The sequence below is a fragment of the Papaver somniferum genome, unplaced genomic scaffold, assembly GCF_003573695.1.
Source record: "Papaver somniferum cultivar HN1 unplaced genomic scaffold, ASM357369v1 unplaced-scaffold_137, whole genome shotgun sequence".
In the NCBI taxonomy this organism is placed as follows: Eukaryota; Viridiplantae; Streptophyta; class Magnoliopsida; order Ranunculales; family Papaveraceae; genus Papaver; species Papaver somniferum.
This window is the reverse complement of record NW_020622934.1, coordinates 19,587,141-19,612,683: the sequence shown is the minus strand read 5'-3', so window position 1 is coordinate 19,612,683 and position 25,543 is coordinate 19,587,141. Positions and strand designations below refer to the sequence as shown.

Genomic DNA, 25,543 nt, shown 5'->3' with positions numbered 1-25,543 from the left:
AGAACTCAAGTGGTTGTATCTACTTAAGTTCTAAACATTAAAGAGGTATAAGCTTAATACTAGATCTTCTTCTCTAAGAATTGAATGCCTTAATTTCTTGGTGAGGCTTGGTATTTATAGCCCATTCGACTCCAGGTATATTTTTGCTGTCTTGGAGTCCATCGTTATCTTGATATAACTTCCGTACAAATGGTACCTTCGTTCACCGCATGTTTCCTCCATTCGAACTCTGCCACCTCAGCTGACCCACGTTCCTTCGAGAACTTCCCAGTCTCAGTACAGATTGTACCTTCGCTCGCCGCTAGCTTTCTCCTACCGGGTCCCGCCGCGTCATCTCTCTCCACGTGCTTTGACCGTTGAGACGTTTTTACTTTATCCATCTTGACCGTTGAGACGTTTCTTCTTGGAGGAAGATAAAGTAGATCTGTGAAGGTATCTTCTGCTGCTCAGATTCCTCTGTACAGCAACGGCTATACAGTTATCTTGTATGCGACCGCCGAGATCGTGACACGTGCTCCACGGAATATTGGTATTCACTGAACGATAAACATTTGATCGCTAACGAGGGAACATTGGTCGATCGACCAACTCTCTATCTAAGCGATAGAAACTCGGTGAAGTGTCTTTCATGTATGCATAAGAAGTATATTTGATATTTAGGCATATATGTTTGACACTTTACCATATCCATAGTGGATTTGACATGTGCATAAGAATAAGCCTTAATATTCGGCTTAAAAAAATTCACCGTTGACGTGGAATGCTAGACTCACCGAATAATACATGGCAATTTCTTCCGAAAGAAAATCGTGCGGCCGTCATCCAATGACTCTAACTTCGGGATTATAATGGTGGAAAGTGGGTCCCACCATTTATTATTGTCGGTGTAAATCTCGGTAACCAGTACTCAGTGTATATAGAGTTTCCGCACCGTTGATAACATACATTGGTACGTGCGTAAAGCCGTGCACATCAATGCCGCTATCTATGATGGTGATCCCATCAGTGTCCGGCTTAAGGGGTATTCACCGTTGATACATATTGGCCCACGCATTTACAAAGCCGTGTTTATCGATCCATCCAACGACCAAGATATAGCAAACAGAAATTCTAGATGTACCATAAGGTCACATAAATTAGCCAGCCCCGGAGCTTTTAAACAGTTTGTTTCTTTATTTGTGTTCGGAAAAACCCTATTTACTCTAGAAACAAACTAGTTAAAAGCTATCGGTATCATCGACAAATTGAACCCTAAATTCGAAATTAGTCTCGTTCAATTGTCTTCTGTCATATTTTCTCCATCTTCTTCACAGTAAACATGAAACCAATTTTGATGAAAGGCCATGAACGGCCTTTGACGTTCCTCAAGTACAATAGATAAGGTGATCTTCTCTTTTCATGTGCCAGAGATCATACACCCACTGTGTGGTTTGCGGATAATGGTGAGCGATTGGGTACCTATAAGGGACACGGTGGAGCCGTCATGTGTTGTGATGTTTCTAGTAAGTTCAAATTCCTCTTCATCTTATTATATTTCTGTTGTTCGAAATAATATATTTGCATGTTGATTTGCAGTCATCTGACGTATTCTCAGAATTTACTTATGCTTGTTTCCGATAAGTTTTGTTCTCTTGTTGATTGTTATCATTGCCATCTTTTAGTGTTCTTGGGTATTTGCCAGCCTTTGGTTTGTGTTAGAAGGTTTTATTTGAAGCTGTTATATTTGTTTTATTTAAATCCAAGCCTTAGAGGAAATAGCGTGTTCCAATTCTGAGGATTTTTTTGGCACAATGTGTTTAAACGATTGGGTTGAGGTGAGGTTCATGATGCACACAGCCTCTGAGCAAATCCCGCTTCAAGGAACAATTTAGTAGCCAAGGATGCACAACGGCTAACTTTTTATACTGTATATTGAACCTGGAGATATTAGGTACCTGAAATCTGTTTGGCTAAGTAAGTTTTATGCCGTGAGCCTCAAAACCGTTAACCTCCTTGATTGGTTCTTCGGGAAAATCATTCTTTCTACAAATATTTACGACCTTGTGATCGGGATTGGATTTTATACGGGACTTACTGGATAAAAGATGGCAGATATATGAAGAGCTTGCTAACTGATTTTTTGTTTCTATCTTCTCTAATGACCAATATATTTATTTTTGTGGACTTAATTTTGACTATTTAAGTGCTAATATATCTCACTATCATTCAGGGGATTCCAGGCACCTTATTACAGGAAGTGCAGATCAGACAGCAAAGCTCTGGGATGTTCAATCTGGAAGTCTGCTATTTACCTTCAAATTTGATTCTCCAGCTAGATCTGTAAATTTTGCGATAGGAGATAAGCTTGCTGTGCTCACCACTGATCCATTCATGGAACAGACTTCAGCTATTCATGTAAATACTATTTCGAATGATCCCGATAAACGTGAGTACGTTTTCACTTTTTATTTAGTATTTTTTCGTTACTCATTGCAACCTGTTATTCTTCTTCTGAAAGTTTTTGCTTGCTTCAATTAATTGGAGTCGGGTTTCATTTGTTTTTCTATTGACTTTATGCACTTGCGTATTAATATTGCAAGTTCAATTAGTGTTGCTTGACATATTTTCGAGTCTGAGTTACGGTACATCTGTTTAAGAGTTACGGTACATCTGTTTAAGGAACAGTATTTTAAATCTAATTGAGTTGAGTATTATTTTTGGTTTTCCATGAAAAGGGAATCTGTATGTGATAACTATCACTTGTTAACCAGAATTCTAAACTGGCTAAATGAAGTGTAAAAGCTAACTTTGGATAAATCAGGGTAGCACCTCATCTAAAGTTATGGTTAAGAACATCAAAAAATGAGCTGTACCACTGTTTTGAAATAAGAGTGCAGCTCGAGTACAAGGTTCTTATTAAAGAAGCATAGGATTCATACAGCTACTTTAGCTAATTGTGGCTTCTGTCTTCCATATACGTGTTTCTACTATCTGGTTGCCTGGCTAACTGGGTGGTCTTGTATATTTTGTTCCTAGTACATTTTTACATTCTCTTTATAGGTACACTTTGAATATCCGAGTTAAATATCTCCGTAATATAACTGAAAGCTCTTATTTTGGTCAAAAATAAATTGCTCTTACTTTTTTTCAAAATTCCTTTTTCGATGGTAATGAACTCGTAGATATGTAACTCGAAAACTGATTATATGATATATCATCTTGTAGAGACCGCGGAGTCTGCGCTTAAAATTACTGGACCCCAGGGAACAAGAATCAACAGAGCTGTCTGGGGACCCTTGAACAGGACTATAATAAGCGCTGGAGAAGATGCCACAATTTGCATCTGGGATTCTGAGGTATGTACCCATACAAAGGAAATTCAAAGTGCTAAAAGTCTAGCTAGACGATCTTTATATTTTCTTGTGATGTGCTGGCACAGCGGAAACCATTTTTGAAAGTCCTTCTTGTGACTCTGTAAAAGATCAGTAGATACCTCAACTTTAACATTGCTATCGACTTGCAGACAGGGAAAATGCTGAATGAATCAAGCAAGGAAACTGGTCATTCGAAAACAATTACTTCATTGTCAATGTCTGAAGACGGCTCACACTTCCTTACTGGTTCTTCTGACAAATCTGCTAAGGTATACACTTTGTGAGAAAATTCTTTTTCTGCCATTTCTCTATTTATATTTGACCCATTTCTTCTTCATCTTTGTATTTTTATACTTTTTCCTTCTTTTCTTGCTGATAACCAGTTTGTTTCATTTTTGTTTTTAGCTTTGGGACTCCAGGACATTGACACTTTTAAAGACATGTAACTTGAAGTCCAGTCAATGCTGTTGCTATGTCTCCACTTCTTGAACATGTATGTGCTTATGTAACTTGTAACTTGAATTGTGGAGCCTAGTAGGCTAGTATACTTTATATTTATTCCATGTTTCATGAGCATTATCATTATTTTTTATTTATTTATTTCGTTTGCTCGTTTGTGTGCTGAAATACTGGTCGTAATACGTAAAGAAATTGTTCTTTGCAACCTTGAAACTTTGCAACCATATTGTTATTCTGATTCTGCGTCTTTCAGCTATCAGTATTTTTGTTGAATAAAAGCTAGCATGTATTCTTGCATTCCCTAGTACTTCAATAGGCAGATATAATGGGTCATGATATAGGGTGTGATCTCCAGCTTTTTCTAATATTGAGGATTTTTATCTTAATTTCCACCTATTAAAGATGCTTGTTCATATTTTTCTTATTTGTTCAGGGACTAATGTCATCTGTGCTTAATATGTAGGTGGTGATTGGAGGTGGTCAGGCTGCAATTGATGTCACCACTACTCATCATCGTGCTGGGAATTTCGAGTCTAAATTCTTCCACAAGGTGAGGCGTTTTATTACATGACCTAGGTGCATGCAGATCATTTTTCCCCGGTACTCTCTGTTACTGAATGAAAGTTCATGGTTTTCCTTTGAAAATAGGTTCTTGAAGAAGAAATAGGCGGTGTAAAAGGACATTTTGGTCCAATAAACGCGTTGGCAATCAACCCTGATGGAAGAAGGTATATACTCCCATTTTATTCTCTAATCTATTTTAATATCATTTGAAACTGTCAATTTATACATCTTGAAACTGGTGCAGAATTTCAGAACTAATAGTGAACCATATGGGGATTTGTCATTCTACTCCATGTAGTTCTTACGTTGTTTTTCTTTCTGTTTTGTACAGTTTCTCAAGTGGTGGAGAAGATGGTTATATTAGGTTGCACCATTTTGACCAAGATTACTTCAAAATCAAGATGTAGGTCGCCATCTGTTCTGTTGATCCAGATCATCTTGATTTGGTCTTGGGAGTATTTGTCCCTCTTTTTAATTTTTAACATTTTTGTTGTGCAACTCGTGCCTACAATTTTGTGAAACACCGACCCAGATTTTTGCGGGATAGATACGTGGATCGCTACATGTAGCCTTTGGGGAAAATAGTAGTGTCAAATTTATGAGCTAGTAATGGGTATCATGCTTGCATTTAATGGAATCCATAGAGTTGTATATATCTTTTTCAGCCCTCTCTTCTAATGTTGCGAGTTGAACCTAAAAGAATTGAGCAGGTACATGTTTTTCCACATGGAGAAGATGATGCTTGATCTCCATTATTTGATTTAACATTTAAACAATCAGAAAGCAGAAAGGTAGATTACTAACACTAGTAAGAACATGGCATTGATTATGTTGACTGGAGAAGCGGATTTGGTTATGTTCCTTCCACCAGTGAGTACAAAGTTGTAGCATTAATAATTTTGCATCGGAGTTTAAATGCATGACTACTGCATCGGAGTTTAAATGCATGACTACTGCATCAATGCCATAATAATAATGTGTATTCTTAATTGTTCAATCTGATTGGCGTAAAAACATTGATGTCTTGGCGAGAACTCATCAATGCCAGATTCATGATCCTGGAATCATAATTCTTCCTAATTCCGGAACCAGATTTCTGCATATGTTGTAGTAATGCATTTTTGCTGCTAAACTCATTTCTCGAAAATATTGAAAACATTGCTAAACTCTTAAGTCCTCAGATGTTAGGACTACCAAAATAATACCATTTTCTGGGTATTTTCTTGTCGGACCATGATGCTGCCAAAAAACTACCTGTACACATTTTGAAACAATTACTGAGACTAAATGGCAGAAGAATGTGCAAAATGAGTCTCAAGTGCCAAAAAAAAAATATTCTCGTCAACAGCAGGGTTCGAACCTGCGCGGGCGAAGCCCAGCAGATTTCAAGTCTGTCTCCTTGACCACTCGGACATATTGACCGGATGCACATTTGCAATGAAAAACATATATTATCAGGTGAATATGAATTTTCGAACAAAAGTGCAGAAGGGCTAACGACTCGATAATTTTTCGTAAAGATGAATGAGAAGAAAATTACAACGCATTTCTACCTGATGTTTTTAGGTAGTGGCTAGTGCTGCTGGTACTATAAGAATGGATATAAATATACGTACAAAGAAAACAAAAAGAACACAACAACAGATTCATCTCCTCATCAAATCAAACATCTTCAACAACGAGTCAACGACCCATTACTAGAATCTCCCAAGAAATTATCAACACTCTCTTAAACACAAAACGCAACAACTCAGTCCAATATTAAAACAAACCCATGCTTTAGTTATCAGAAATGGTTTATCTGAAGAAAATTTCATTGCTGGTTCATTGGTTAAATGTCACTCAAACCCATACTTCAATGGTTTATCCATTGCACTCTAAGTGTTCACCTCTATTCCTCAACCACATCCTTTCTTATGGAACTCAGTGATTATAGGTTGTCTAGAAAATCATGACCCTAAGAAAGCAATATCTTTTTATATTGATACAACGGTGTTTAGTTCTGCGGGTAATAAGTTTACTTATCCGCCTTTGTTCAAGACTTCAAGGCGTGTAAAGTGGCAAAGAGAGATTGATGTTGGTGTTCAGATTCATGGGCATATTTTTAAGTATGGACTTGGAGGAGATTGTTATATTGCGCGTGCTGGTATATTGCGGAGAATGCTTCATAAGAGCGAGCATGAGGCTGACGTTATCTGTTGGAATGCAATGATCGATGGGTATTTGAAATGCGAGGATTTGGATTCTGCTATTGGTTTGTTTGAGAGTATGCCGGATAAGAATAATGGGTCTTGGAATGTTATGATTTCTCGGTATGCCAAAGCTGGGGAGATTGAAATAGCTCAAGAGTTTTTTAACAAGATGCCTGAAAGAGACGATGTCTCTTGGAGTGCGATAATTTATGGGTATATAAAGGGAGATTATTTCAAGGAGGCGTTGAGGGTTTTTCATGAAATGCAGATGAATGGAGTTCGACCGAGGAGATATGTACTTTCTAGTGTTTTAGCTGCCTGTGCGAACGTGGGGGCTCTTGATCAAGGTAGATGGATTCATGCTTGTGTTAAAAAAGAATTCTATTAGTATTGACGCGATTTTAGGTACATCTTTAGTTGATATGTATGCGAAATATGGGTGATTAGATATGGCATGGGATGTTTTTGAAAAAATGAGAAGGAAAGAAGTGTTTACTTGGAGTGCAATGATAGGATGACTAGCTATGCACGGGAGAGCTGAGGATGCCATTGAATTGTTCTTGAAAATGGAAAAGGATAAGGCTAAACCAGATGGAATCACATTTGCCGGTGTCTTGAATGCTTGTGCTCATTGCAGGAATCAGGATTTACCGAAAAAGGACTTCACTTCTTTGATGCTATGGAAAATGTTTACGGAATATAACCGAAAGTGGAGCATTTCTGTTGCGTGGTTGATCTGCTTGGTAGAGCAGGGTTCTTAAATGAAGCTGAAGAACTTATGAAAGCAATGCCTATACAACCTGATTCTGCAGTTTGTGGGGCGCGTTTAGGTGGTTGCAGGATTCATGGAAATGTTGAGTTGGGTGAGAAGGTAGGGAAGCTTTTACTTAAGATGGAACCAAAAAATAGTGGTAGATATGCCCTGTTATTAAACATCTATGCAAAAGCAGGTAGACGAGATGATGTTGCAGAAGTGCGGAAATTGGTGAAAGATGGAGGAATCAAGACAATCCCAGGTAGTAGCTTAATCGATCTGGATGGCTTGATTTATGAATTTGTTATTGGAGATGGATCACACCCGCAATTAAACAACACTTTGTCATCACAGTGAGAAACTTGCTATTGCTTTTGGATCTCTTAACACAAGTCCTGGAACAACCATACACATTGTAAGGAATCTGCGAGTTTGTGAAGATTGACAGATTGTCATACAGCAACAAAACTAATTTCACGTGTATATAACCGTGAAATAATTGTCAGAGACCGTGTTCGTTTCTATCAGTTTAGAAATGGGAATTGTTCTTGTGTGGATTTTTGGTAGTTCAAGTAGTTAGAGTTGACCATCAAGATTCAAGGGGTCTACCATCCACTTGCAAAGGCCTAGAAACACTCAAATGAAAACTGTGTAAAGTAAACTTCACTTGTATTTCTGACAGATGAAATGAAGCCTGTTATGACGATGTTGTATCTTGCAAACAGTTTGTTGAATTTTATTTTTGATCTAACATCCAGATTGTTTCTGAACTTCCAGTGTTATCAATTCGATCTTCACTTTTCTACAAAGAGAGTGGCAGAGACAATTGAGGGGAGCCCCAATATCAGTGGAATGCGAGAGTTTGATTGTATCCTGCGGGCGCAGACAAAAAAACCCTTGTAAGTAATATTATTCTTAGGATTTTAATCGAAACAGGTATAAGAATGCAGTTGGTTTATTTTTGGCTCTTATTCCTTATAATGAATCCAAGCAGATTTATTCTATTGATTGTGATTCTTTACCACAGTTATTGTTTTCTAATGAAGCAGTAAAACTACAGAATGTGAAGTTAGAATTCGGCCTACTCGTAACTGGTTGATTTGCTTAGCTATCTTGAAGTCAGGACGTTATAATTCATGGAAATGTATTCAACAGATCCCATATGTTTCATAAATTTGTAATCTGTTGGAATTGAGAAGAGTAGAAGAAACACATTGTAAGCTTTTGCGTTTCTGGTTAATTTCGTTTGCGGGACCTGGAAAGTTCACCTGTTAAACTATCAAGTATACTACACACAGATTACATGCATATTGTCGAAGTGTCTGTCATCTTTTGTACAATCGTCATGAACAGTCTCGTAACTGAAACAAAAGTCTTATGGTGCTGGAATTACTGCTGAGCTAGTTGGTAAGCAGCAATATTTTGTTCAACGCGATTGCAATGTTTTCGTTTAGGTAATGTTTATGAGATCAATGACAGAGTTTTGTTCCAGCTTTATGGTAACTGAACTGCTGTTTGGGTTCTGAACTGTGTTACTGTATACATCCTGGCGGTTCAACTGTCTAGAGTCTTTGGTACTGAGGAAAACAAAAAATTGTACTTAGACTTGAGCTTGGGACTGAATTTGTACAACAAGTATATATGCATCTTCAATTGTTGGATCTCTTATCTAATTTCTTTCTCTTGTATACCTAAAAACATGAGGTACCCTTAGAAAATATTTCGGCCGTGTCGAATATAGACTCTCTTGTTCATTTCTTAGTTATTTCTTTTGGTATGTTGGGAGAGTGTAATTGTGTAGCATACGGTTGGAATGTGAACGTGGTGATGCTTATGATATGTGCTTGCTTCCATGTAAATCATGAAAACTCTTGGCAACATGTGCATGAACATCAGTATTGCAGATCTCAGAGTTAATGCATTTTTGTTGAACTATGTTTCTTATAACATTATTATTAAACAACAATATTGCAAGTTTGGTTGGTCAGATCAATGTATCATGATGGAAGATGGCTGCCGTTGGGTATTACCAAGGTGCTGATGCTTAGTTTTCCGGCTATTTTTTCTAAGCTTTCGTATCATCCTAATACACCGTATCATTTTCCGCATTAGCTGTATGTGCTTATTCATTCAATTTGGTTCATGTTGGATGCTTCAAGTTACTTGCTGTGTGCAGATGCAAAAAAATTAGTCTTCATGTCCAAGGGCAGTCTATTTCTTATGAGACTATAATACTTAAATTCTGGTCCACGGTGAATCTATAATATGTTGAAATTGCTTGTTAGGTATTCTTTGCCCGACCACTCGTATGCAAGTTATGCACACTCTATCATGTTATCTTAGTTTGGGTGTCCAAGGGAGTAGCGGATTCCGAAAGAATTATTGTTTTGCGTGAAGTCACCATTACTGCTAAGTGCTAACACCATTACTACTAAGTGCTAACTCTATTGAATGAACTACAATATTGATGTTGCCTGTCCCTAGAGCTTAGTCGACTAAGGTCATTCCTTTTTTCTTTTTTTCTGTTGAAGATTTAAATTCTTCTTCTTTTAAAATCATTTGGTTTAGTCCATGCTTGGTTCTTGAAATTATTGCCTCTACTGTATTTATGTTTGATGCAGCTGATTAGCAAAGGAATGTCAATTTCTTATGAGATCCTTGTAATTTATGGTGGATGTACAACATGTTGAAATCGGAGCGACTCTGGTCACATTCTAACTAGTGGTACAACAAATTCACATCTTAAGTTTTCTTCGGGAATTGTCAGTATAATAAAGGGAAAGAACTTGGGAAAAGAAAAAATAAAGAAAGAGGTTGTTTGTACAGGTTACCAAGAACTGACAAAATCTGAGATTTTCCTAAGTACACTTTTGCATGCATGCGCATTCATGGGAGCGTCTACATCTGGGACAGTAGGCCCTGTCCACATCTGGGACATGAGGTGGCACAATTTTAATGGATTGAGAGGAGAATGATTCTAACATCAGAATTAATAACGGGTAAAGAGGTGAATGATTAAAGGTCAAGATTTATTATCCCATATCCGGACAATAACAGTTGTCTATGTCTAGAATTTTCCCGCATTTATATTCTCGTAGTTGGTTGGGAAGACAACAGCCGAGTACATAGGCCGAAAAATAAATGAGGCTAAGGTTCAGGTTCGATTCACCTTAGCCTCATTTATTTTTGAAGGAAAGCCGAACTATAGGCATCGAAAAGGGTCGAGCGAAGAGTGTTCTCGTTGACAACAAGGACGTTTAGGAGGTCTGGCCACGCCGACGGGACATCAAATGTCTGCAGCATTCACGGTCTAAAAGGAACAAAGGGTCATTTTCAAAGAAAAGAATGATTAAAGATCAAGATTTATTGTCTCATATCCGGACAATAACAGTTGTCTCATGTCTAGAATTTTCACGCAATTATATTTTCGTAGTTGGTTGGGAAGACAACAGCCGACATACGCCGAAAAAGATCTACTCCTACAAGATTAATTTGACTTGACAGTTGACACCTGCACAGTACAAAGTGGTGCCCCGCTATTCATCAGTCACTTCAAAGATGTAAAGGTAGGTTGGTGGGCCCGGAAACGTGTATAAAAATGATGCGATGGAAACGGGCCTACAGTAATACCGCAAGTGCACGGTCGTCAGTTGTAGCTCGTGCAAGTACGGGTCGATCCACAGAGATCGGGTGTGTTTCGGAAGTGTTTTAGCTAATTGGGTTCCTAGATTTGCTTTGGGCTTAGAAGCCCTTTGGAAGTGTTGGGCTTAATGTACTATTGGGTTTGAATGCCCTTTGAATGGATTGGGCTTAGTGGGTTTGTTAAACATAAAATGAACTGAGCCTGGGCTCAGTTATATTTAAAGTGCAAATGGGCTTTGGTTCTTTGTTTAAGCTTTGGGCTCAATCTCACCTGAACAGTGAAATGGCCTTTTACAGTAATTGGGCTTGGTATTTGAGAGTTGGGCTTTGTTTCAGTGAGCTGATTTGAGCTTTGGGCTCAGCAGTTCAACTATGAGTTGGGCTTAACAGAGAACTAGGCTTTGGCCTTGACTATGAATTTGACTTGGGGCCTTACTGAACTGGGCTTTGATTTTGGTCTTACAGTTGGGCTCAGATTGTGCTCTGGGCTTTTGGAAGTGAGCTGTGGAGAGCAAAGCAATCAGCAGCAATGCAACAGCCCAGAGAAGTGGATTGGCAGCGGCAGCTGCAGAGAGGCAAGAAGCAGTGCAGCAGGCACCAGCAGCAGCAACCTGGTAGAGTAACAGGCACCAGCAGCAGCACACCAGAAGAAGTGGCAGCAGCACAGAAAATGCACAGTAGTGCAGTAACAACAGAGCTGCAGCAGCAGCTGCAGCTGCTCAAGCAGTGAACAAAAAGCAAAGCAGGGGTGCAACAGAGTTGCAGGGCAGGGGGGAACAATCAAGGTAAAAGCAAAACAAAGCAAGAACAAAGCTAAACTAAACAGTTGAAGAATGAATTGTGGTTGAGAATGAAGTAGATTATGGATGGGAACTAGGGGTTGAATTCACTCTAATTTTTACTGTGTATTCTCCTATAGAAAGTTAAACACAACTATGGTATTATTTCCAAAGCACTAATTGTCTTTCTACAGCACAACTAGTCAAGGGATTATGAATTCAGCTTGAGTTGCAGCTTATCAGCAGCTCATGAACCTAACTACAAAGTATACTTGGCATACATTGTGAAAGTGAGGTGATGATGAGCTAAGTTCAAGTTTTTCCTAAACCTGCTTAGCCTTCTAAAGCAATGTGATCAATGTACTATACAATAAGACATTAGAGATTCATCAAGTCCCTAGCATGATGGTTTAGAACATGACAAACATTACACTAACATTACAGGGCAGTGAGCATAACAGTGAACAACATGGTGAACTAACATGACAACATTCATATAAACAGAGAATTAAAACCAAGAACAAGAACAAATGCAATTAAAAGTAAAAGTGCAACTAACAGGAACAATTAAAATTAACAGGAGCATCACACATTAAACATTAACAGTGCAATTTAAAATTGGAATTAACCTAACCCAAATTGGGTGGAAACTTGGCTAGTCCAAGAACAAGTTTTAACAGTGATACCCAACCCTCAATTTATACCCAGACAATAAAATTAGGGTTTCCCCCAAATTACAAATTAGGGTTTTCTTAAATTAAACAAAATTTAACTTACAAACTCCCAAAATCTGCTCGACCCATGCCTCCTCTAGTCCTTGATGCTCTTCCTCTGCTCCTATTGTCCCCTAATTTCGAGTTATTTTACTCACCCCAAAACCTAGGGTTTCAGAGGTTGTGAGATGAAGAAAATAACTAGGCTAGGGTGTTGTCGGGTGTTGGAGATGGTGGTGGCAGTGATGGAACTGGTGGTGGTGAGGGAATGGTTGCGGCAGAGGAGACAGAGGAGGAGGTGGTGTTGCAGAGCTCTGCAATTTTTTTGGGAAGAAGGGGAGGAAGAGCTCGATGGGATTAGGATTAGGGGTTGTTTGGTTGGGAATAGGGTATGTGTTGCTATGGTGTGAGGCAGGATATCAAATTTAGATGTTGGCGAATCTGAGATGTTGGATCATTGGATCTAAGTGGAATCGAACGGATAGATGGAAGGATGTGTGAAGCGACCGTCGGATTCTGAGGTGCAACGAAGTTAACGGCACCAGATGGAGTTAGGTACTGTAGTGTAAGGCGGAATCATCGGGATTTGATGCACAGGCATAGGAGCGACCGTTGGATTCAACTACCATCTAATCTGAAGGCTTGGAATTTCAGCGCTGTGGTGCTTGGCAGAGACTTCCGATTTTTGATGCTCTATGAAGGAGCGACCGTCGGATGCTCCCGAGAACTGATCTGATGGCTGAGAACGGAGGCGCTTTTGTGTGTAGAAAATGAGGTTGTGCGCACCATTCTTCGCGGTTTCCTTGCGTAATTTCTCCCAGCTTTTCACTACTTTTCTGCTCTTTTCGCTCCACGACTCATCCGAACTTTATTTATTACCTAAAAATGCAAAATTAATTAATAAAAATATTTATTCTTGAAAACAATGAAAATACAGAATATGGGATAATATGTAGAATTAATGCGCAAAAGATGAGTTAAATGCCAACAAAAAGGGATAAATATATACAATATTTGGCACTCATCAAATACCCCCAAACCTGAATTTTACTTGTCCTCAAGTAAAAACAAACTAAGGAAATCCTAACTATACCACTGTCGCTGGTCTCTCGAATGCATTTAGCGTATGCACTAAGCCTTTTAAACCACTAAGTGTCCCTAGTGGACGAGTTGAAGTCTCGTGAAGGTTTACCAGAGGTGTGCCTACAAAACCTAAGGACAAAATATAAGCTCAGATTCCATCAAATGTGACATGTGCAAGTCAGTTAAGCTCACAGCAAAATGGAGATGTCAATCTAGCTATCGAAGGCACAATCCTAGCACTGATAACAAATAAGGACATGTGATAAGAGTGTAAAGTGTATCTACACATGTGTAAAGAAAGATCTGAAGTTATGACTACTAATCACCAAGAGATAGTTTCTCAGGCTAAGAACTGAGGTCGAAATCTAGCTAGCTGTCCGGACTTTACGAGAATTGTGAATGAGTTGGAGGTATTTCACAATTACTCGCGTTGTACATCAATGGCATACACCCTCCTTGCTTATTACAATGAAACAACAAAAGACTATTTACATGACTCTTATTTACATTGACTATTCTCTTTTTTTTTGGAACAAGAGATGATGGAATTGATAAATACTTGAATTTTTTTTTTTTTTTTGTATTTTTCTGATTTTTTTTTTTCTTTTTTTTTTTTCTGAATATATACATCGTTTTTTTTTTTTTTTTTTTTTTTTTTTTTTTTTTTTTTTTTTTGAAGAAGGAAACACTTTTGATATACAAAAGGAAACAAAAGATTACATGACACTTTGCAAGAGGTAGCCCTTTTTGATGCACCCAGTTAAATTCGATGGTTGTCTTTCTTAATGTAACCTCCACCTTCTATCCCAACCAACCAAAGAACAAGCTAGTCAAGTTTCGTTCAGTATTCTAAAGTGATTGGCAATCGTAACTTCCTATCCAACACCTTGAAGATCGAGGCCATACATGTATTGGTAGATCGTGCGCGTGCAAATTTCTTATCACTATGTGAATTGTGCTAGAATCAGGGTGCCTAAATATCTAGACTAAGACTCCTAATAATACATATTTGCACAAGAGTCAACATTTCAAGGTAAATGAGCTCCATTTTTATGATTTTTTCATTTTTTAATTTTTTTGAATTTTGATTTTTTAATTTTTTTGGAATTTTTCACTTTTTTCAAAAAGAAAGGAGTTCGTTTTTAATTATAGCATATTATCGTGGTATCTACTCTATACCCCCAAACCTAAACTAAACATTGTCCTCAATGTTTCAAAATATGGAAAGAATTAAAATGCAACATATGGAAAGGGACATGCTGAGTAGAGTAAAAGGAGAGAGAATACCCGATTTCGGCGAAAGCAGAATTAAAACTCCGTTATTCAAGGCAAAAATCCAACATATTTCAGCCGAGATCATATTGGATTAGCAAAATATATACAAAAGGAACAAAAGGTTTTTAAAATTTTATCTACTGGATTATATACAAAAAATTCACCATACACTAACAATCTAAAGAGTTGAGGATCAACCCAAAAGAAAAGTGTAGAGACAAAGAAAGTTTCAAAACACTAAAATTGGACTTAAATGGGAGTGAGAGTGAAAAACCGAATGAATTACCCCTAAACCAAAATTTTTCAACAGGTTTACTTTTAAGCACAAAATCTATTAATTTTAGGGGTTCAGGATTCAAAAGGTCTAACTCATAATGGACTGTTTTCGGGATGGGCAAACATGCAATTTCCAACTGTGGCTCTTTAAATGTGTTATATTTTGAAGCAAAATAGTCCAAGAGGACTTGGGAAGCACACAGTTCCAATCCTAGATTAGGAATTTTCAGAAAAATTGGTTTTACAATATGGGTACAAACCAAATCTAGGTTGGGTGGAAGGCCATCAGATTGTGACTTAGGTAGACGATAGGCACATCATTATCAATCAAATCAAAATCTCTAACTCATCTACACATGTCACATCATGCTCACAATCATCAATCAAATTGGCAAGATTACAATCAGAATTATCAACATCATCAACAGATTTATTCTCGTGTATCGGCACATCAGGGGAAACATCACATGGAATACTAGAAGAAATATCATGCATTAAGGTCGGGGCAGAGAAGCCTAATGTATTTGAACCCAAAGGTTCCATAACATTTTCAGTATAGACATGTTCTTCTAACATAACATCATAATCATCATCATCATCATGATAGGATTTTGCAATCTAGGATAATTTTCAATCCTAAGGTCGGAGCTATTACAAGAATAAAACTCTAATTCATGGGACTCATATCATGTGGTGTTGTTCCTGTTTCCCTAACGGATTCCCATTGATGGGTTTTTTCTGCAATCTCGGCTAAAAAATTCCATGCATCATCCACAGATTTATCAATAAACTCACCATTACACATAGACTCAACCATGGTTCGAGATTTAAAGTCTAGTCCCTCATAGAGGATGACGACAAGTCTCCACTTCTCAATTCCATGGTGCGGACATTCACTCAACAAATCATTAAAACGTTCAAAATAGTGAAAAACAGTTTCCTCATCCAATTGGACAAAACAATTGATACTTTGACGAATAGCGATGGTCCTATGGTGTGGAAAGAATTTTTGAAAAATAGATGTGAGTTGTCCCAAGTGTGATTGATTGTGGTCTCAAACCGTAAAACCATGTTTTGGCCCTTTCCTTTAAAGAAAATGTAAACAAACGCAATTTCAGAGAGTCTTCGGACAATGATCAGGTTGCATAGTCCGACAAATTTGTTCAAACTCCCTCACATGAGTATAGGGGTTCTCAGAATCGAACCCTCGAAATATAGGAAGTATTTGTATCATGTTGCATTTATTTTAAAAGGGTTATTGGTTTGAGGTAAGACAATACATGATAATGGAATTTGTATTGATGGATACATGTATTCATGGAGAGCACGAGGTTGGCCCATTTTGAAATGACACAAAGCCCACTATTTGGTTTTAATGGGTTTTAAAAAAATTTGGTTTTTGATGGGTTTGGATTTTTGGGAAAAATTTGGTTTTGGTGGGATATAAAAGAAATTTGGTTTAAAATTGGGAGCAAAAGAATTTTTTTTTTTTTTTTTTTTTTTTTTTTTTTTTTTAAAAATAAGAAAATAAAATTTGGTTTTTGAATGGGAGCAAGCCCACTGTGCAAGCCTCTAAGAAATGGAAGGAAGGCTGCGGCCCACAATCGGTTATCAGCTCAGCTGGGTTTAAACCCAGAGTCCAAAATACAAGTCCAATGGAAAAATTTAAACAAGCCCACACAAAATAAATACAAGCCCACAAATTAAACAACAAGCCCAAAAATAAATTATTACAAACCCAAAATAGAAAAATAAAAAGCCCAAAAAATTGGGTTAATTATTACAAGCCCACAATTAAAAAAATTGGAAGCCCACAGGTTGGGTTCTCTCAATTGAATGGGTTTAGGCTTACCTTTTTAGCACAGCCCAGCTGCTCTGATATTGTTGCAAAAACCCAGTTGGGTTTTGGTTCTTTTCCTTGGTGGCGTCCCAGCAGAGGAAAAACAGGTTCAGAATCAGCAGGTCCAACAAATGAAATGAAGCAGATGCAGATGCAAATGCTATGAAATGAAATACAAAATAGCTAAAGAAAAACAGATAAAACACAGCACCAATCCCCGGCAGCGGCGCCAAAAACTTGGGGCCGGAAAGTGTATAAAAATGATGCGATGGAAACGGGCCTACAGTAATACCGCAAGTGCACGGTCGTCAGTTGTAGCTCGTGCAAGTACGGGTCGATCCACAGAGATCGGGTGTGTTTCGGAAGTGTTTTAGCTAATTGGGTTCCTAGATTTGCTTTGGGCTTAGAAGCCTTTGGAAGTGTTGGGCTTAATGTACTATTGGGTTTGAATGCCCTTTGAATGGATTGGGCTTAGTGGGTTTGTTAAACATAAAATGAACTGAGCTGGGCTCAGTTATATTTAAAGTGCAAATGGGCTTTGGTTCTTTGTTTAAGCTTTGGGCTCAATCTCACCTGAACAGTGAAATGGCCTTTTACAGTAATTGGGCTTGGTATTTGAGAGTTGGGCTTTGTTTCAGTGAGCTGATTTGAGCTTTGGGCTCAGCAGTTCAACTATGAGTTGGGCTTAACAGAGAACTAGGCTTTGGCCTTGACTATGAATTTGACTTGGGGCCTTACTGAACTGGGCTTTGATTTTGGTCTTACAGTTGGGCTCAGATTGTGCTCTGGGCTTTTGGAAGTGAGCTGTGGAGAGCAAAGCAATCAGCAGCAATGCAACAGCCCAGAGAAGTGGATTGGCAGCGCAGCTGCAGAGAGGCAAGAAGCAGTGCAGCGGCACCAGCAGCAGCAACCTGGTAGAGTAACAGGCACCAGCAGCAGCACACCAGAAGAAGTGGCAGCAGCACAGAAAATGCACAGCAGTGCAGTAACAACAGAGCTGCAGCAGCAGCTGCAGCTGCTCAAGCAGTGAACAAAAAGCAAAGCAGGGGTGCAACAGAGTTGCAGGGCAGGGGGGAACAATCAAGGTAAAAGCAAAACAAAGCAAGAACAAAGCTAAACTAAACAGTTGAAGAATGAATTGTGGTTGAGAATGAAGTAGATTATGGATGGGAACTAGGGGTTGAATTCACTCTAATTTTTACTGTGTATTCTCCTATAGAAAGTTAAACACAACTATGGTATTATTTCCAAAGCACTAATTGTCTTTCTACAGCACAACTAGTCAAGGGATTATGAATTCAGCTTGAGTTGCAGCTTATCAGCAGCTCATGAACCTAACTACAAAGCATACTTGGCATACATTGTGAAAGTGAGGTGATGATGAGCTAAGTTCAAGTTTTTCCTAAACTTGTTTAGCCTTCTAGAGCAATATTCAGTGTACTACACAATAAGACATTAGAGATTCATCAGTCCCTAGCATGGTGTTTAGAACATGACAAACATCATAACAGTGAGTAACAATGAATAGAAAGTCTAACATGAACACACAAAACAAACATTGAACTGAAATTAACATGTGAACACAAACATCTAACACACTAACAGGATGCAAATACAATTATAACAAGAACACAAGCATTACAGGAATATCACACATTTAGACATTAACAGTGCAATTTGACATTGGAATTAACCTAACCCAAATTGGGTGGAAACTTGGCTAGTCCAAGAACAAGTTTTTCATTCTACAGCACCTCCCTTTTATACCCAAATTAACAAATTAGGGTTTCAACACATTTTCCCCAAAAATATCACTACACAGTACAATTAGGGTTTAACTTATTACCCAAAATTTAGCTTCCAATCTCCAAAATTTGCTCGACCCATGCTTCTTGATGTCCCTCTGATCTTCCTGCTCCTATTGTCCCCTAATTTCTAGCTATTTTACTCACCCCAAAACCTAGGGTTTCAGAGGTTGTGAGATGAAGAAAATAGCTAGGCTAGGGTGTTGTCGGGTGTTGGAGATGGTGGTGGCAGTGATGGAACTGGTGGTGGTGAGGGAATGGTTGCGGCAGAGGAGACAGAGGAGGAGGTGGTGTTGCAGAGCTCTGCAATTTTTTTGGGAAGAAGGGGAGGAAGAGCTCGATGGGATTAGGATTAGGGGTTGTTTGGTTGGGAATAGGGTATGTGTTGCTATGGTGTGAGGCAGGATATCAAATTTAGATGTTGGCGAATCTGAGATGTTGGATCATTGGATCTAAGTGGAATCGAACGGATAGATGGAAGGATGTGTGAAGCGACCGTCGGATTCTGAGGTGCAACGAAGTTAACGGCACCAGATGGAGTTAGGTACTGTAGTGTAAGGCGGAATCATCGGGATTTGATGCACAGGCATAGGAGCGACCGTTGGATTCAACTACCATCTAATCTGAAGGCTTGGAATTTCAGCGCTGTGGTGCTTGGCAGAGACTTCCGATTTTTGATGCTCTATGAAGGAGCGACCGTCGGATGCTCCCGAGAACTGATCTGATGGCTGAGAACGGAGGCGCTTTTGTGTGTAGAAAATGAGGTTGTGCGCACCATTCTTCGCGGTTTCCTTGCGTAATTTCTCCCAGCTTTTCACTACTTTTCTGCTCTTTTCGCTCCACGACTCATCCGAACTTTATTTATTACCTAAAAATGCAAAATTAATTAATAAAAATATTTATTCTTGAAAACAATGAAAATACAGAATATGGGATAATATGTAGAATTAATGCGCAAAAGATGAGTTAAATGCCAACAAAAAGGGATAAATATATACAATATTTGGCACTCATCATAGGTCTTACCCGCAATGCCTGAAATTAATGCGTCTTCAAATGCAAATGTGGTTTGTACTTGTAGTTTCTGTCCACCTGACTTGAATATACTGAGATCTGCCAAGAATAAATATGAACTGAAGGCACATGGAAGTTGCATTAAAATCAAGAGAAGAATTTTTTTATTCTTTTTTTTTTCCTAAATCACTTATTTATTAAATTTCAAATCAACGTTCCCAAATACAACTCATAAAAAGGACCAAGAAAAGTCTTCTGAAAATAAAGAAATACTTTCTTTTTATAGAAAAAAGAGTAAGAGAGCTCAATAGAGCTAGCTACTCCAGTTTACAGCCAAGGGGATCACATGAGTCAAGGATGGCATCAGGGTAATCCATCAAAATATGAGTATGAATATTACAATTATCCTTAATAATATTGTTTGTAGGATACTGCAAAGCAGACCAAAGAGACCGGAGGTTAGGTCCTTTCCAGTTAAAGTTTTGAAAAAAGATAGAGTGACTAGCCATCCTAGCTAAGTTGGCTACAGTGGTGTTTTGTTGAGACGCCAACTTGATTAGCCTTCCCAAAAAAAAATCAATAGGTTCTATGTTTCTGTCGGTGCTTTATATGTAATCTCCTTGAAATCTTTCTTGAACTTGTAGTTGATAGAGAGACTGAATGGTGTGTAGAATTCCTTCTTCCTCTGTTGCATAATCAATGTGCTGCTGGTGCATTTCCTTCCCCCAGTTCAGTGCAAGTTGAGCTCCTCTGCTTGCTCTGTCTGTTCTACTGAGTCCAGTTGTAGTGTCTTTGATGTTCCATGCTCCCAAGCATTGACCTGTAGAAGACATTGCCAAGAACGCAAAGTTAGTATAGGATGGTAAATCACTATTAGCCATATTATTATTGATTTCTAAGATGTGTATGCTATTAGTGATGCCAAAATTTCCCCCAGAGGTTGTGTTCAGACTGATAGAGCTTGAATGCTGAGCATTTGTGTCCCTCTGATAGTAGGGATTGTTTAATATATGGCCTGGGTTGTGATGCACCCTATAGTAGTTGCAGAGGTGTTGAGTGATCTTCAGAGATGTAGCTGCTACCGAAGGAGTTATATTTCTGAATATTTGATCACATCTAGCTTTCCAGATGAATCAGCAAATGGTAGCAAAGGTAGCATTCCAGTTAGCTCTGGGGTTATTCTGAGTAAACCAGTTGTTCAACCAATCATGGAAAGATATGAAAGTAATAAAGAGTTGGTGATTTTCTCCAAAAAGCTTGGCCCAAACATCAGAAGCAGCTGGGCAGGCTAGAAGAACATGAGTGATATCTTTAGAGGAATTCTTGCAAATTGAGTATACGGGATCAATATAATGCAGGATACTAGCAGTCTTGGCATTGGTTGGAAGAATTCCATGAGCACATTTCCAGAAGAAGAGTTGGATAGCTGGTGTAGTGTCTAGGCTCCATATTTGCATCCAGGGAGCTATGATAGCATCATTAGCATATTTGTCATTAATCTGCTTGTCATATAGGGATTTGACAGAGAATTTTCCTGTATTGGTCAGGCTCCAGTTTATAGTATCTTCAACATTTGGGTTATGATGGGTAAGGATGATGAGATTTTGAATATCTTGAGTAAACCATAGAGCTAAGATTGTATGACCCCATTCTCCATGAGTATTGCAAAGTTGGTTCACAGTTTTGAGGTTAGGAGGGCAGAGTGGAGGTTTTTGAATGATGTCATGAAAACCTTCAATCCATCCGTCTTCCCAGATATGTATTTTTGTTTCATCTCCAATCTTCCAAATGTAGTATTGTTGAATACAAGAGTACCTTCTAGAATTCCTTTCCATAACTAATAATCAGTGTTTTTTGGTTTGGTGTCCATTCTGATGACTTCTTGATTAGGATAATGGGAGGCTTTCATAGTATTGCTCCAGAGAGAATTTGGCTCTTCAATTAATCTCAAAACAATTTTGGAGATTATTGCTATATTGAAATATTCCATATTTTTGAAGCCCAAGCCCCGTAGCTCCTCTGGTTTGTTAACAGCATCCCAAGAAATGTAGAATAGGCCTTTAGATTTGTCTTGCTCCTTATTCCAGAAGAAGTCCCTTTGTATAGCATTTAGTTCTTTGCATGTACCTTTGGGGATCTTGAAGCAGTTCATTTGGTATATACTTGAGGTGGAAGTAACAATTTGGATGAGAGTGATTTTTCCAGCTATAGATAGATTGGTTTTCCAACCAGCAAATCTTTGCTTTAGTTTTTCCCCACATGGTTTGAAAGCTTGGATCTTGCTTCTGTTGGTGAAGAGGGGGAGCCTAAGTATTTATCAGTGCTGCTAATCCTTTAAACCTGCAGGGCTTCACCAATTTCATCTGCAGTATCTGGAGCAGTGTTTTTACTGAAGAAAATTCCAGATTTAACAAAGTTAATCAATTGTCCAGAGGATTGACCAAATTCTTGGAAGATCTTGATGAGATTGTTGCGTTCGGTCATGTTGGCTTTGCATAAAATCATGCAATCATCAACAAATAAAAGATGGTTAATAGCAGGAGCATCATTGCATATTTTGGTTCCATGAATGAGCCCTTGAGTTTCAGCAGATATCAGATATATTGATAAAGCTTCCATGCAAAATAGAAATAGATATGGGGATAGAGGGTCTCCTTGTCTGAGCCCTCTAGTTAGTTTGAAGAATTTTCCAGGAGAACCATTTACTAAAACAACAAGGTTGGTAGTAGAAATGCATTGGTGGACCAGGTTGCACCATTGATTGCTGAATCCTATTTGTGTCATTACTTTGATAAGAAATTCCCAGTTAACCCTGTCAAAGGCTTTGGCCATATCAATCTTAATTCCCATGGCGCCATCAGCTTCTTTTTTCCCTTTTCTGGTGTTCATATAGTGAATAATTTCATGGGAAATGGCAATGTTATCAGAGATTTGTCTGCCATGGATAAAAGAATATTGGAAGGGTGAGATAAGTTTGGGTAGAAGAGGTTTGGATACGATTTTGTAGGTGGTATTGCATAAGGAGATAAGCCTGAAATGGGCTGGGGTAGTTGGGTTATCAGTTTTAGGGATGAGAGAAATAAAAGTGGAGTTCATCTCTTTAAGAATGAAGCCGGAGGTGAAGAAGGTTTGAACCATGCTGCTGATGTCTTTTCCAACCACCTCCGAGTTAGTTTGGAAGAAATTTGGTGGGAAGCCATTAGGACCTGGAGTTTTATCTCCTACCATGCTGAAAAGAATGTTTTTGATTTCCATATCATCAGGAGTTCTTAGAAGGTTGATGTTCTCAGTGTTGGTAATGGTAGTGGGTATGAGATCTATGAGGGATTGGTTGATGGTTATAGGTTCAGCAGCAGCCATAGTAGCAAAATGCTTGGTGAAACAATGATGAATTTCATTAATGTGGTGAAGTCAGGTGCCATCCTCTTGCTGAATGTATACAATTTTGTTTCTTCTGTATCTTTTCTTGGCAGAAATATGGAAGAAGCTGGTATTTTTATCTCTAAGTTTGATGAGTTGATCTCTGCTTTTAGTCTTCCATAACTTTTCTTGAATGTCTTGCCAATGTTCCACTTTCTTCTTGGCCTCTCTTATAGCCTGGCCTCTATTGTTGTTTAAAATGTTCTTAGTAATCCATTCAAAATGATTAATACTGTCTTCTAGGTTAGTCTTGATGTTCCCATAAATTTCTTTGTTCCATTTCTTTAATTTGATTTTTATATCTCTTAGCTTCCTAGCTATCTTAATAGCAAGAGAGCCTTTGTGTTGAGTCTTCCAACATTCATCTATGATATCTTTTCAATCTTTGTGATCCATCCAGGGCCCAAAAAATTTAAATGGTATGTGACCCTATTTCCTGGATGGATTGGTATTGAGAAGAATGGGGTTATGATCAGATCCAATAACAGGGAGGTTTGAAATGGTAGAGTTAGGGTGTATGTCAAGCCAACTTTCAGTAGCAAAACCTTTATCTAATCTTTGTTCTGTTAACTGGGGACCAACTCTTCTGTTAGTCCATGTAAAGGGACATTCAATATAGCCCAAATCTGTAAGATTAGCTGCTTCCAATTTCTCTAGAAAGATATTAGCTTCATTATAATCAATAGAGTGTTGGCTGAATTTTTCATGAGCATGCAAAACAAAATTCATATCACCCATTATCAGCCAAGGTGGGGGGGGGGGGGGGGGGGGTGTTATGAGTGTGATTATTTTCTATCATTTTCCAGGAGTGCAGTTTATCAAGAGTGGTGTAGGGGCTGCCACAGTATCCTGTGAAGAGCCAAGGTTCCCCTTCAATAGGGTAAACAGTGGCACTTATATGATAGTTAGATAAGTCCTCTATAGTGACATTAAGATTGGTTTTCCAGGCCAAAACTAGGCCACCAGCAGTTTTAGATTTACCTCTAGGTTCTACAAACCAAAAGTTTGTGACTCATATGTTGCTAAGGATAGATTTTAGGTTTCTGGTTTGTTGTTTGGTTTCAGATAAAAAGAATATGTCAGGATTATGCTTATTTAACATATTATTCAGATGCCTACTAGTGTTTGGCTGGCCTATCCTTGACAATTCCAAGTCAAAATAGAGTAAAATTGTCAGAAATAAGAAACATGAGGATATGTGAAAATTATGATGATGTATCCTAAGTAGGGGTTACTAAGTAATATAGTACTGATATGGATAATACTAATTATAATGATAATTTTGATAAATGTGTACTGTAAATTCTGACAGTTGTAGCTGAGAATAGAGTTTGATACCTGAGGGGTTATGAAAGGATTTGCTCCCTCAAGGATTCCAGTATTCATGTCATTGAGATGATCCTCTTCCATGTGCATCATTTTATTGTTGTTTCTCTTGGTGGGTTGTGTCTGGTCCCGGTGGTGTAAGAGATTACTAGTTGAATCCTCTGGAATGAAGAGCTTTCTTTTTGGGTCAAGTAATTGAGGATGAAGTTTAGTATCAACAGCCTTGAGTTTGAATTCCTGCTTTCTTCTTTCCCAAAGGAGTTGTTTCTGTTTATTGAACTCCTCATTGATTTGGTTTTGAATTTCAGTTAAAGATGGAGTAGTTTCAAAGACATTAGAGACAACATCATTGGGGTTTGGGTCGTGGTGGGGGTTATTGATTTTTGGAAAAATGTACTCAGGAGTAGTAGTATTTTCCATACCAGTTGTACTAGTAGAATGCAGTTTCCTGGATGCATCTTTAATGTTGATGCCTTTTTGCTTCAGCAATTTTTCTTTATGCTTATTACTCTCAATGATTTTCCTGTGCTTCTTTTGGCAAGCAAGAGCCTCAGAATTAGTAGTAGGTATTCCTCCACTGATGGGTTGGTGCAGGACAGCTTTAAAGATTATATAATCCTCAGGCCCATCAAGTTCTTCAGAGCTGTTCTTGAGAAGGATCTGTCTTTGAGCTAACCTCATTTTGATGGCAAACTCATCAGCTGCATCCTTGTCAGAGTAGTGCCTTATCTTGATAATATTTTGAGGGCTATTGGTGTTGGAATTGTTAGGGGTGTTGGAATTTTTAGGGGTGTTGGATGATGAGGGGTATGAGTTATTGAGGTTTTAAGGATGGTTGTGTTGAGAGGTGTTTTGAGGTTGTATTTCTTTTTCCTCACAAAGAGGGCCAGGATGGTCAATGATTCTGCATACTTTGCAGAAGGCAATACCATTCAGAGCATAAGCCATCTCTAACCAATAAGATGTTGTGGGGTTTTCATAAGCATCAATGCCATATTTCAAAGCTCTTGTAACATCAATAGTTAGAAGAACTTCTAGATTTTTTTCA

The 25,543-nt window shown here is 38.3% G+C and overlaps 1 protein-coding gene, 1 non-coding gene and 1 pseudogene across 3 annotated transcripts; 2 read left to right on the top strand and 1 right to left on the bottom strand.

Moving 5' to 3' along the window:
- The first annotated feature begins 1,208 nt into the window (after positions 1 to 1,208).
- On the top strand, positions 1,209 to 5,191 carry LOC113335013 (annotated as a pseudogene).
- A 524-nt stretch (positions 5,192 to 5,715) lies between these two features.
- TRNAS-UGA lies at positions 5,716 to 5,797 on the bottom strand. Its single transcript has one exon. It is a non-coding gene; the product is annotated as a tRNA-Ser (tRNA).
- A 106-nt stretch (positions 5,798 to 5,903) lies between these two features.
- On the top strand, positions 5,904 to 8,971 carry LOC113334719 (pentatricopeptide repeat-containing protein At3g29230-like). Of its 2 annotated transcripts, none has more exons than XR_003352903.1 (2): positions 5,904 to 7,584; positions 8,100 to 8,971. XR_003352903.1 is itself a non-coding variant. In XM_026580907.1 (2 exons), the coding sequence occupies exons 1-2, from the start codon at positions 6,537 to 6,539 to the stop codon at positions 8,150 to 8,152; spliced, it is 432 nt and encodes a 143-aa protein (XP_026436692.1). In that variant the 5' UTR covers positions 5,904 to 6,536; the 3' UTR covers positions 8,153 to 8,971. The 2 variants fall into 2 exon arrangements, 1 of the variants encoding a protein (XP_026436692.1); XM_026580907.1 differs by having other exon boundaries at positions 5,904 to 6,915.
- Positions 8,972 to 25,543: the final 16,572 nt, after the last annotated feature.

Excerpts from the sequence above, each read along its gene's own strand:
- LOC113334719 (XM_026580907.1), top strand. The coding sequence starts at position 6,537 with ATGCTTCATAAGAGCGAGCATGAGGCTGACGTTATCTGTTGGAATGCA. Across the intron at positions 6,916-8,099 it reads CGTGGGGGCTCTTGATCAAG|TGTTATCAATTCGATCTTCA; the intron begins GTAGATGGATTC and ends CTGAACTTCCAG.